This window comes from Lolium rigidum, chromosome 7 (genome assembly GCF_022539505.1).
Source record: "Lolium rigidum isolate FL_2022 chromosome 7, APGP_CSIRO_Lrig_0.1, whole genome shotgun sequence".
In the NCBI taxonomy this organism is placed as follows: Eukaryota; Viridiplantae; Streptophyta; class Magnoliopsida; order Poales; family Poaceae; genus Lolium; species Lolium rigidum.
The window spans coordinates 312,626,136-312,638,344 of NC_061514.1; the positions used below are offsets into that span (position 1 = coordinate 312,626,136).

Sequence of the window (12,209 nt, forward strand, 5' to 3'; positions counted from 1 at the left end):
AATCTTACCTCACTAAATAATACTTAAATCATCTCTCGTTGTTATGATGCTCCCAATTCACAGCTAGTATTCAGATACAGGTATAGCAGGGGAGTGTGGAGCAACAGTACGCAATTCAGATAGCTGGAAATCAAATTGATTCATATTCTATCAGGTAACTAATATTATATCGAGCTTCTCCTCAAGTGACGGCAGGTCCATGGAGGCGGCGGCTTGATCCGGATCCCGCCGGCGGTGGGGGCGGACAAACGGCGGCGGGTTCTCCTCTCGTCCGATCGTGGTCGTTCGGTGGGTTGGCGGGAGGCGGTCGGCCTCTTGCTCTTCTCGGCCGGCGTGGCGATTTGTGGAGGACCAGGCTTTGGCTTTGCACCACGAGGATGCCCGGGGTGACAATGCGGGGCTTGGCGGTGGTGGCCTCTTCCTTCGTCGGAAGTGGTCGGCCGGTTTGGGGCTGGTTGTGGCGATCTCCTGATCTCACATCTAGTCCTAGCAGCGAGTTGGGGATGCACGGCTGCCGGTGAAAACCGTGCTCCGATCCTGGTCGTGGCGAGCGATTTGGCGACGTCACGCGTCGTATCCTTCTTGAAGGCATCGCCGTCGCAGTCCGTGTCTTCTCACTCGTGTCTGCTCCGGGGAAACCCTAGATCCGGGTCTCTCGGATCGGATGATGACGGTGCTTCCTGCGTCGTTGTACCTCTTGAGGCATCATCTTTGGAGCAGCTGTTGGATGGAGGTGGATGTTGGTGGAGTGGTGTTCATCTTCCACGTTGACGTTGATGATTCTCGGCGGCGTGGAGCTGCAGGGTATCGAAGACGGGCACGGACTGCTGGACGCGTGCAAGATGGTGGAGCTGTCTAGCGTCATGGTGACATTGACGGCAGGTCTGGCAAGGTCAATGCGGTGATCTCTCTTGAAGATGGGTGTGAGGAAGACGGCGGTAGCGATTTCGTGGCATGTGTACTGGCGTGTGCTCAGGGTCCGCTTGACTGGTTGTGCTTCTCACCCGCCAATGGGTGGCTTGGGAAGACATTCAGTTTTAGATAATGTGCATTGGTGTATTGTCAGGCTAATGGCCCTGTTCATGGTCAACCCCTTCATCGCTCTTGTAGGCATAGCGACTTGTCGCTGGAAAGGTGGCTTCGAGTTGATCTTTGTATCTCCCTTGTAAGGCTTTGCGAATAATTTAATAATAAAAAGTTGTGTGCATCATTTGGATGCGAAGCTGGGGCGATGCTCCCATTTCGATTTAAAAAAAAACGGCAAAAGAATGTGGTCCATATTTGAAATTGCATCAGCGAACAATGCATAGAAGGAAGAGTAGACACCTGAGCTTAGAAGGACGCAGTTTAAGATAAAAGACTCATGTATCAATGAACCCACCTGGCTGCTACCTGGCCTTTGACCTGCCACTCCGTGATGTAGCTGGGATTTAAGATCTCCTCCGTGACCATGTTGGCATCACCCATGAGCACCGAGACCATCCTCGACATGGAGAACGACTATGTAGGAATCTCTAGGTGCAGATGAGTGTGAGGCGGATCACCTGGATTATGACCTCACTGCTGAATTTGTAGAGCTTGAGATCCACCGCCAACTTCAGGGAGTTGCCATTCTCATCCTTGACCCACACCTGAAAAAGTATTGAGAGTTTCAGAGGTTACATTAAGTATATACTGGCACTTTGCATCTTGCTATACCATCAATACATAATGAACTGAAAGAATTCCACACAAAAAAGATTGCAAAATATTAAGCTCTTCCATCATCAAACAATCTGCAATCAAGATATAACATGGGGCATGAGTTTTTTTGAGTTCGAAAAAAAAAACATTACATGTAGAACAGAGAACCATGCGCAAAAGAAATTTGAAGCAAACCTTGAGAACCTTGACATCTTCACTTTCTTTTATCTAAGCTCCATAAACGATGGTACTTCCCATTACAACACAAAGCTGAGCAAGTAAACATATTTTCCATCAACCATACAATAGGTCAATCAACTTTTGTCTTGTATGTCTTCCTCGCTCATTCATTCAACGCAATTAGCTCCTGTGGTTAAACGAACTATATTGTCCAGAGTATAACAACTATGCTGAGTTATGTGAGCCATTAAGCATTGTTTCTTATTTTGTCACAATCAAGCAAAAAGTTATGTGGTGCTGTCAATTCAACGAATACCTCTTCTGCACTATTCTCATCAGCTCTACATATCAAACAGGAACATGCACTAATTCAAAAGTTTCAGAAGAGTCCATTTCTTAACTGGAAGCACAAAACCATCTACCTTGGATTCCCATGTCCTCCGCGTTCTGAGGGTTGATGTCGAGGTAGGAACCGTGACGTCTCCATGTCTTCATCTGCATCATCAAGATTAAAAATCTGGACCGGCATGAAGAAAGATCAGAGATCAAAACCTGGACAAACATGAAGAGAGATCAGATATGGGCGCCCTACTTCTCTTCCTCCTCTAGATTCTAGTTGGGGCGTCCAAGTCGAGGTCGAGAGTCATTCACCGCCGCCTCCTCAATCTTTCGCCTCCTTAATCGCGCCCGTCAGGGAGACTGCAGGGAGCGGTGCAGCGGAGTGCGCGGAGGCGTTGGGGCGGAGAGCGCGGACAGCTGCGTACGCAAGGGCGGCGAGGAAGCGTGTGAGGCGGCTTGCGTTTGCCGGGAGCAGGCTGCCGTGCACCAACGAGGCAGTAGGGGAGGTGAGGGGCAGGCGGCCGTGCGTGTGGGCGCGAGGTAGTGCAGAGCGGCGGCGTCCTGGCGAGTGTGGAGGCGGGTGATGCAGCGCGGGAGGCGATCAATGGCCACGAATATACCAAAGGCTATTATCTAGCCGATGGTATATATCCAAAATGGGCCACTTTTGTCAAAACAATCTCGAATCCATCGAGTCCGAAGAATTCTCACTTTGCTACGCGACAGGAGGCTTGCAGGAAGGATGTCGAGCGGGCATTGGTGTGCTTCAAGCACAATTTGCCATTGTCCGGTACTCTGCTCTAAGCTGGTCTCACGACCAAATGTGGGAGGTGATGCAGGCTTGTATGATCATGCACAACATGATCATCGAGGATGACCGCAAGAATCATGCTAGGTCACATGTTGGTCCCTATGAGTGTGAAGGCCCTCTTGCGGAGGTTGATCATGAGTTGCTCGCAGATTTTGCTGATTTTCTCGCCATGCACGCAGAGATCCGTGACAGCAATGCGCATGAGCAACTTCAAGCTGATCTCGTTGAGCATTTGTGAAGGATCAAAGGAAATACCGTGGCACCTTGATGTAGCATTTACCCCTATTTATTATATTTGTTAACTTGTTTTATTATTTGTTTTGTAATTTAATTTGAAAACAATCCTCGCAAACATTTTTATTCATATGCTATATTTGATAAATGGTTCTGTGTTAAAAAGAAGTATTTTAAATGTTTGGGGGCGGCGTTTGGGGACGCGGTCGGGGAGCGACGTCCCCAAAAGCTGCACGAACAAAACACGTCCCCCAAACGCTCAATCCGGCGTGGTTTGGGTGACGCTTGTGACGCTACTGGAGATGCTCTTAGAATTCTAAATCATAATGGTATACAATGACACCTAATGTTTTCATGCACGGTCCCTGGGTGTGGGTGACGCTGTTGCCGGCCGACGGTGGCGTGGTCGGGGCTCTAGCTACCCTGATCGAAAGGAGCTCCAACTGTATAATCACAGTCAAAGCAATCAATTGTTTTGAGGAGGCGCAACAACCGCGTACTATTGAGATCACGTGGTAGCCGCTGCAACACACAAACAAACAGTGAACTACTCGAAGTGTCAACAAAACCTCACCACAGCTGCAGACCTCGCACGTCAGCCAGCCCACCAGCGCGATCACGTCCAACATTCAAGCGTTAACGATGGCCAGCGCCGACATGCACGTCGTGATGTTCCCCTTCCTCGCGTTCGGCCACATCAGCCCGTTCGTGCAGCTGGCGCGCAAGCTCGTCGCCGCTGGCAACGGGGTGCGGGTCACGCTGCTGTCGGCCGCGGCGAACGTGCCTCGCGTCCAGGCCATGCTGGGGTCGTCGGCGGTGGCAGTGGCTCCACTGAGCCTCCCGCGCGTGCCGGGGCTCCCCGAGGGCGCCGAGAGTACGGCCGAGGTCTCGGCGGACGGCGCCGAGCTGCTCAAGGTGGCCGTCGACGGCACAAGGCCGCAGGTGGCGACCCTGCTCGCGGAGCTCCGGCCCGACGCTCTGCTCTTCGACTTTGCCACCCCCTGGGTTACCGAGGTCGCGGCGCCGCTCGGCATCAAGACGCTCCAGTTCTCCGTCTTCTCTGCCGTCGCTGGCGCCTACCTGATGGTCCCCGCGCGTCGCCAACTCGGCACCGTCCCGTCCGCCGGAGACCTCCAGTTGGCGCCCGCGGGCTTCCCGCCGTCGTCCCCCCTCGCCACGATCCCGGCCTACCAGGCCGCCGACTTCACCTACGTGTTCACCAGCTTCCACGGCGAGCCCTGCGTGTACGACCGCGTCCTCGCCGGCGTCCAGGCCAGCGACGCCCTCGTCATCAAGACGTGCTTCGAGATGGAAGGCCCCTACATCCGCTACCTCGCCGCCCAGCACGGCAAGCCGGTGCTCGTCACCGGCCCGGTCGTGCCGGAGCCGCCCAAGGGCGAGCTCGAGGAGCGGTGGGCGCAGTGGCTCTCCTCCTTCCCGGACAGCGCCGTCGTGTTTGCCTCCTTCGGGAGCGAGACGTTCCTCCCGGCGGCCGCCGCGACGGAGCTCCTCCTCGGCTTAGAGGCCAGCAACCGGCCGTTCCTGGTCGTTCTCAACTTCCCCAGGGGCGCGGACGTGGAAGCGGAGCTCGAGAGGTGCACGCCGCCGGGGTTCGCGGAGAGGACCAAGGGGAGGGGCGCTGTGCACACGGGGTGGGTGCAGCAGCAGCACATCCTGCGGCACCGGAGCGTGGGATGTTTCGTGAACCACGCCGGGCTGAGCTCCGTCGTGGAGGGTCTCGTCGCCGGCTGCCGGCTCGTGCTGCTTCCCATGAAGGGCGACCAGTACCTCAACGCCGCGCTGTTCGCGCGGGACCTCCGCGTCGGGGTGGAGGTCGCGCGTCGCGATGGCGATGGGTGGTTCGGGCGCGGGGACGTGAGCGCCGCCGTGGACACGGCGATGGCGGACGGATGGGAGGGGAAGGGACCAAGTGGAAGGAATTCTTGATGGACGACGCCGTGCAGAAGAGGTTTGGGGATGATTTCGTCAGGGATTTAACGAACTTTGTGAGGGCTTGAAGCAATAGATCATGGATGCAGGTAGGGCCACGAGCGTCGGGAGCACAACACGGATGCCCATAATCTTGTTAAATATGTATTTTCGCTTACTTTTGGTCGTCATATATGGCTTCAGGATACACCTGAAGTGTGTCGTATTCCTAGTTTCCTACGAAGATTACCTAATAAAACTCGTGGTTATTATATGCTAAAAAGGAACTAAAAGTTCAAGCAGAGATGTTATAGTGTCCGATGTGCGTATGATGGAAGTTCTTTTAGTGAGATGCATACGATGGAAGTTAAGTGCTAACGATGTGTTCGGTATAACTCATAGGATGCACTACTAGCGGAGACATTTGGATGGTTAGGACTTAGGAGGATAGTAGTACCATTGCCCACCAAAGATTAAACCCTAGGTTCGACAAGCACCTACTTCTCCATCAAGTTCTTCCGTCATCGTTCCTTAGCGAGGGGTCTGTATGGCTTGATGGTGTCAACAGTGGCACCCTCGGATAGCACCTCTGCCGACTTTGCGGGGGATTCAGGGAGTAAGAAAGAGGAAGCATGCTACAAAGGCTAGGTTTTGATGAAGATGAACTTGACGATATGGTCTTTGAGGAGGAGCAGGATGTTCCTAAGGAAGGGGTAAAGTGGCTTGCCTTGGCTTGAGTTCACATAACGAACTATTTCAGTACTCAAATCTTCGAGCAACACATGATCACAACTTGGAGTCTATCCCGCGAAGTGAAATATTCGAGCTTTGGAAGATTGGATGAAGGTTAGTGAATGTGACCCGTGGATTTTTTTTAGCAGAAAGCCGTGATCGTCGATCCTAATGATGGCCTTGTTTCACCAAATTCAATTAAGATTAATCAGATTTGAGTGTGGCTTCAGACCCACAATATGCCAGATGGGTATACTAATCAGAAACCTTGTTGGGAATATCTATATAAAGTGGAGATCGAGCTACAAGGCATCGGTAATTTTGTAAGGGTCGGAGCTCTTCTCGATCTGACGACCGCACGACCAGGTTTTGTCAGCATCTCTGGTGTAGGTCAAAGAGAGTTCTTCAAAATCCAACATGAGAAATTTCCGAAGTTTTTCGGTGCATGTGGTTTCCTTTGACATATCCACACAAACCGTGGTATTGAACAACATGATGTAACGAAACTGAAGTGGGGGTGGGAGGGGGATTAGCTGAGAGCTGATCGTGAAAATTGGCACCCGTCTTGCTCCAGGTTTTGGTGTAACCAAGGCTTTGGTATGAATAACCAAAGGGGCACTAGTGGAAAACAGGGCATTTGATCCGGGTGGTATGACCCTTTTGTCGCGGGCGGCCGGGCGCGACAAGAGAGGCGCGACAAAGGGTCCACCTTTTGTCGCGGGTCGCTTACGACCCGCGACATAAGGTCCACCACGTGGCAGCCGCGGGCGCGCAGGGCACAGGCCCTTTTGTCGCGGGCGGTATTACCCCCCGCGAGAAAAGGCCCTCTACGTGGCGCGCGCACAACGCTGCTGCTTTAGGGTTTGGGGGGTGCAGCCCCCCCCCCCCCCCCCGCCACCGACCGCCTGTTATTTCATTTTTTTCATTCGAAAATAAAAGTTGCATATATTTGTACGCTACTAGAAGTTGTACACGTTCATTCATTATATATATATATATATATAGATCAATCAAACAAATATTGGAAGCAAAAGTCGATTCCCCTTACACATATTCGTAGATTCCCTACATATATACATGGAGCTCACGATCGACAAGCGATACTAACGATCGTCTATTTGGAGGTAGAGCATCTATTTGGACTAAACAAGCCTTTGTTGTTTATTACTTCTCTAACCAAAAGTCCCGCCAGTTCCTCCACGATTCCTAGTGCGTGTTCCTTTGGTTGGAGTCTGTCCCGCATGAAGTCGACCTATATACGAAAATGAGATGAGTATGACTATATCAGTCTTGATAAGGAAATATTGATGATAATAAATAAAGTTGTGAATGTTATTGCTTACGTCGAATTTATTTTTGTTCTGCTTCTCAGTGGTTAACATGCGAATGGACTCGCAAACGTAGTATCCACATAGATTCGTTCCTTGTGGCTGCTGGGGGCACGGTACAGGAGTAAATATTAGCTTCTTTGCAAAGGTAATCTCCTTATGATGATTCTTCAAAGCTTGCCAAGCCCTGCCAGGCAAAAGAATGATTGAATGAGTGGATAATTAATTGATATCTCACGAAAGATAAAGCGCGGCGATGAAGGAAATTACACTTGGAGCAACTTCTGCAAGTCCCGGAACCCGTCCACGCCTCTACTCGGTGGGTCTCTTGCTTCAACTATTCCCTTATCAGGTTGAATGTCTAGTAGAATCCGAGTGGAAGCTGCACATGTTATGCATATACGTCAGGAATTACACTTAACATCGAGTAAGAAAAATTGAATGTGCATAAAAGATCATTAAGACTCTCACTCGTAGTTGTAAGGAAACAATATTGAATCACATAAATATTGCTCCCCCAAAAACCTTAGTAGGTTTCCCCCCGTTTCTTCGCGTTTATGCTTCACCGTTTCAACATGTATTTTATCTGGGTCAATAAACCCAACATTGATAATATTATTACTTTTGCATTCACTGATCTTCAGTCTGCATAAGAGAACACATAAGATATAATGAGTATATATATGCAATGAAAACGAACATGAACTGAATGAAAATGAACTTATATGTAGTTAACAACTTACAAGCAATAGCAACTCATGAGAGATTTGTCGAGGGCATCTAGATTGAATAACTGCCAGAGTTCATTCATCTCAATATGGATCTCCTCCTTTCGGTAGTAATATTCCCATGGTATACTCGCCACGATGTACATTATGTTCTCCTTGCATGCATCAAGGTACCACTGATGCAAATTCCTCATATGTGTTGGCAGTTTATGCAGCTGCTCTCTGCTGACCAAGTCGGCCCCGTAGACAAATTTAGGAGCTATATCAGCAGTGGGTAGTGCAGCATCTGCTGCAGACAATAATTCCTCCACGGTAACTGAACAAGCAGCCGCTAGCCTTGCAGCTTCTTCCATATCGAGACCACCATGTTCCTGGTACACCTTGGGAACATTAAACACTTTGAGTGCTGGGATCGATTGTTTGGGCTGAGCACCGAGGAGGGGAACTTCCTTTCTCTTTTTGCCTTTTGTCGTTTGCTTGGCCTTGAGGGGTGCACTTGTTGAACTTGACTTTTTCTCGGCTGCACTTCTAGCTGATGATTTTCTCGTGCCAGCAATGTCCTTCTCCTTAGCCTTTTCATCCTTCTTTTGGTCAATTACCTTCGCAAGAGTGCGTGTATAGTCATCCTTGTTCTCGTGTAACTCATACTGCAATGGTGTGTTCAGAAAACTAGTAGCATATTCTATTTGCTTCTCTCGTGTATGGCTCGGCGCTCGGAGGTTTTGGCTTATGAAAAAAATCATAATTGTATTTCTTAACAATGGCATCATTTTCCTCCTCGGTACGATCGTAAGGACGGGGGAGGAACCTTTGGTACTTTTGGGAAGGGCGACATCTTGCGGACAGGACTCTTGAAACGCTTCCGACTGGGTGCATTCCGAGTCTTAGTGGGCGGAGGCGGCGGCGCTGGAGATGGAGATGGACTACCGATGTCGTGGTCAACGTCGTACCCACGGGGTGATGGTGGCGACATGTGATCAGTAGGAGGAGGTGATGGTGGCCTGCGATCACCTGGAGGAGGTGATGGTGACCTGCTGGGACGACGCGGTACTAGGTGCTACCCAGCCTGGCAGCCTGATGTTCTTCTTTTCCCAGAGAATGATTTCTCCCAGCACCTCTCTAAGTGTAAGCCCCCCATCACCTCCAGGGATATCGAGCTCCAATGTCTCCCACGACGGGACAACTGAATCCACCCCGACACGAGCATAGCCAGCTGGAATCGGATTACCATGCCATGTTGCCGGCTCACCTTCAGGTCCAAATGCCGGTAAGACATAGCCGACCGCCACCATAACAGACACCTTCCTGAACACCTCATGGAGATCACAAGGTGTTTGCTCCTTGATTCCATCCAAGGGGTCGCTAGGACCGGCATCTATCATCATCCGTGTAGGAGGGGCCTCCGAGTCGGCCACGCTGCTGTCTCGTCGCTGAGATATGTCAGCGGTATTATCTGGCGGGCGCTGTCCTTTTAGTTCATTTATCTCCCGCTGCTGCTGAAGCTCCCGCTGCTGCTGGTCAAGTCGGCGTTGGAACTCGGCCATCCGGTCATTCTGCACCTCCAGCTGGCGTTGTTTAGCTCTCGCTCGGCTTCTATAAGTCTCCGCGTCGGCCGGAAACCCAAGCGACCACGGAACACTAGGGCCGAAGCCTCTTGTTCGTCCTCCCTTCTCGGGATTACCGAGGACAAGCGTCAGCAAGTCTTTCTCTCTATCGGGAGCAAACTTTAGTTTTCCCGCCTTTATTTCTCGTCGTCACTTCAATCCATTTTTCCCCGGGTACCCTAACCCTGCTGTCACTTTCAACAATGTTCCCTGTCTTCATGTCATACTCACAACCATGCGCGAGGAACCAATTTCGAGCCCTAGTGTCCCATCCTTCTCGCGTGGGTTCGGAGTGATCCCATTCAGCTCCATCTCAGCCTCTTGTGCATCCCACTTAGGCATGGTTACTCCGTAGCCCCCTCGTCCCGTATGATGGTGATATTTATTTTCGCTTGCATTCTTCTTGTTTTTCTTGGACAGGTTCACAGCCTCCTCTGATTCTTTGTACTTCACAAATTCTTCCCAATGATGCTCCTGCTTCGCTAGATAGTTCTCGAATAATGGAGGCTTCTTGTCTTTCTTATAATTTTTCCATAACCGGTTCTTATACGCCCGGAAAAGTTCCCCCATCTTCTTAAGAGCCCATTTCTTCACTAGCGCCTCTCGCTTAGCATTCTCGGACTCCGATCCCAAATCCGGCAAAGTGAAATGTGCCATGAGGTCGCTGAAAAGTGTGTCTTTGTACCTATCGGCAACCTGATTTTCGGACACATTCTTGGTCTTGTTCCATTCTCTCGATAGTGATCGGGAGACGATCTCTAACAACAACTCCGCACTGATTTTTAAATGTCACTCCGACATTCGCGGGTACCACCGGTTGGCCTTCCGGTGATATAGCTTCAATTGTGAAGTGGTCTTTTTTGGTCAACTTCTTTGCCGGGCCTCGTTTCTCTATCTTATCTTCGGAGGCCTAAGAGAATACATATAGAATTGCATTAATGCCTCTATACTAATGCCTCAATACATATGTACATATAGAATTCCATTAATGCCTCGTCATGACCGGAGCCGTCGGCTTCTCCGTCACCGGAGCCGTCGGCTTCTCCATGACCGGAGCCGTCGGCTTCTCCATGACCGGAGCCGCGGGCTTCTCCATCACCGGAGTCGCGGTCTTCTCGGTCGGCTTCGTACCATCGCGGATTATGTCCGCGAACATGTCTTCCTGTTCCAAGTCCCGTTCGAATGGATCCATTGTTTCGCAAAAGAATTAAATCGATAAGTACATGTTCTAACCCTAACCCTAATCAAACACAAACCAAACCCTAACCCTAATCAAACACTAACCAAACCCTAACCCTAATCGGCGACACGTGTTTGCGAGAGGGAGAGGGTGTCGGCGACGCGTGTTTGCGAGAGGGAGAGGGTGTCGGCGACGCGTGTTTGCGAGAGGGAGAGGGTGTCGGCGACGCGTGTTTGCGAGAGGGAGAGTGTGTCGGCGACGCGTGTTTGCGAGAGGGAGATGGTGTCGGCGACGCGTGTTTGCGAGAGGGAGAGGGTGTCGGCAACGCGTGTTTGCGAGAGAGAGAGAGAGGGTGTCGGCGACGCGTGTTTGCGAGAGAGAGAGAGAGGGTGTCGGCGACGCGTGTTTGCAAGAGAGAGAGAGAGAGAGAGGGTGTCGGTGGACGCGTGTTTGCGAGAGAGAGGGTGTCGGCGACGCTAGTTTGCGAGAGAGGGTGTCAGCGGAGGAGTCGTCCATATACCAAATACATATACTAAAGCACAAACTAAATCCATATAATAATTATAAACTAACTATACAAAATACATATACTAACTAAGTACATACATATACTAAATTACAAACTAAATCCATACATATACTAACTAACTAAATACATAAATATAAGAATTAACTAAACTAACTAACTTAATACATATACTAATTAACTTAATACATACTAACTAAACCTAAAACTAATTAAAACTATACTAACTAAACCTAAAACTATAATAACTAAATCTAAAACTAAAACTATATATAGTAACTAACTAAAACTATACTAACTAATTAAACCTAAAACTAAAACTATACTAACTAACTAACTAACTAACTACAAACTAACTACTAACTACTAAAATTAACTAAAATTACATAAAACAAATTAACTAAAAACTAAAAAATTAAAAAAAATGGCCGAAACGCGCCGGCGGCGCCGTTACTGCAGGCCAATGGCACGGCGGCGGCGGCGGCGTGGCGCGGCGTGGTGTGCTACCTGAGAGGTCGACGCGGAGCGGGGCAGAGGAGGAGCGACGCGGCGCAGCAGAGGAGGTCGACGCGGCGCGGCGGCGCGGCAGAGGAGGAGGTCAAGGCGGCGCGGCGGCGTCGGAGGAGGTCGAGGCGGCGCACGGCAGAGGAGGAGCACGGCGGCGCGGCAGAGGAGGTCGAGGCGGCGCGCGGCAGACGAGGAGACGGCGTCGGCGGAGGATGGGGCGACGAGGCGACGCGTCGGAGGACGAGGGAACGCCGGCGAACGGCGGCGGCGGGGAATTTGGGCAGCCTGGCTGACAAGGTATCAACTTGTCAATGCCTATGGATTGTAGGCTAGGGTTTAGTTAGAAGTAGAGGGCAAGTAGATCTCGAAGGTTTCAACCGAAAAGTACTCGACGATTATGAAAACTAGGGTTTGTAACAATGATTCGA

General features: G+C 50.5%; 1 protein-coding gene across 1 annotated transcript; it reads left to right on the plus strand.

The window, feature by feature from the left end:
• Positions 1 to 3,872: 3,872 nt before the first annotated feature.
• Positions 3,873 to 5,480, plus strand: LOC124677177 (anthocyanidin-3-O-glucoside rhamnosyltransferase-like). Its single transcript, XM_047213175.1, has one exon. It carries the CDS (start codon positions 3,890 to 3,892, stop codon positions 5,192 to 5,194), a length of 1,305 nt encoding a protein of 434 aa, XP_047069131.1. The 5' UTR covers positions 3,873 to 3,889; the 3' UTR covers positions 5,195 to 5,480.
• The last annotated feature ends 6,729 nt before the right edge of the window (positions 5,481 to 12,209 follow it).

Coding starts and splice junctions, on each gene's coding strand:
- LOC124677177 (XM_047213175.1), top strand. CDS start 3,890: ATGGCCAGCGCCGACATGCACGTCGTGATGTTCCCCTTCCTCGCGTTC.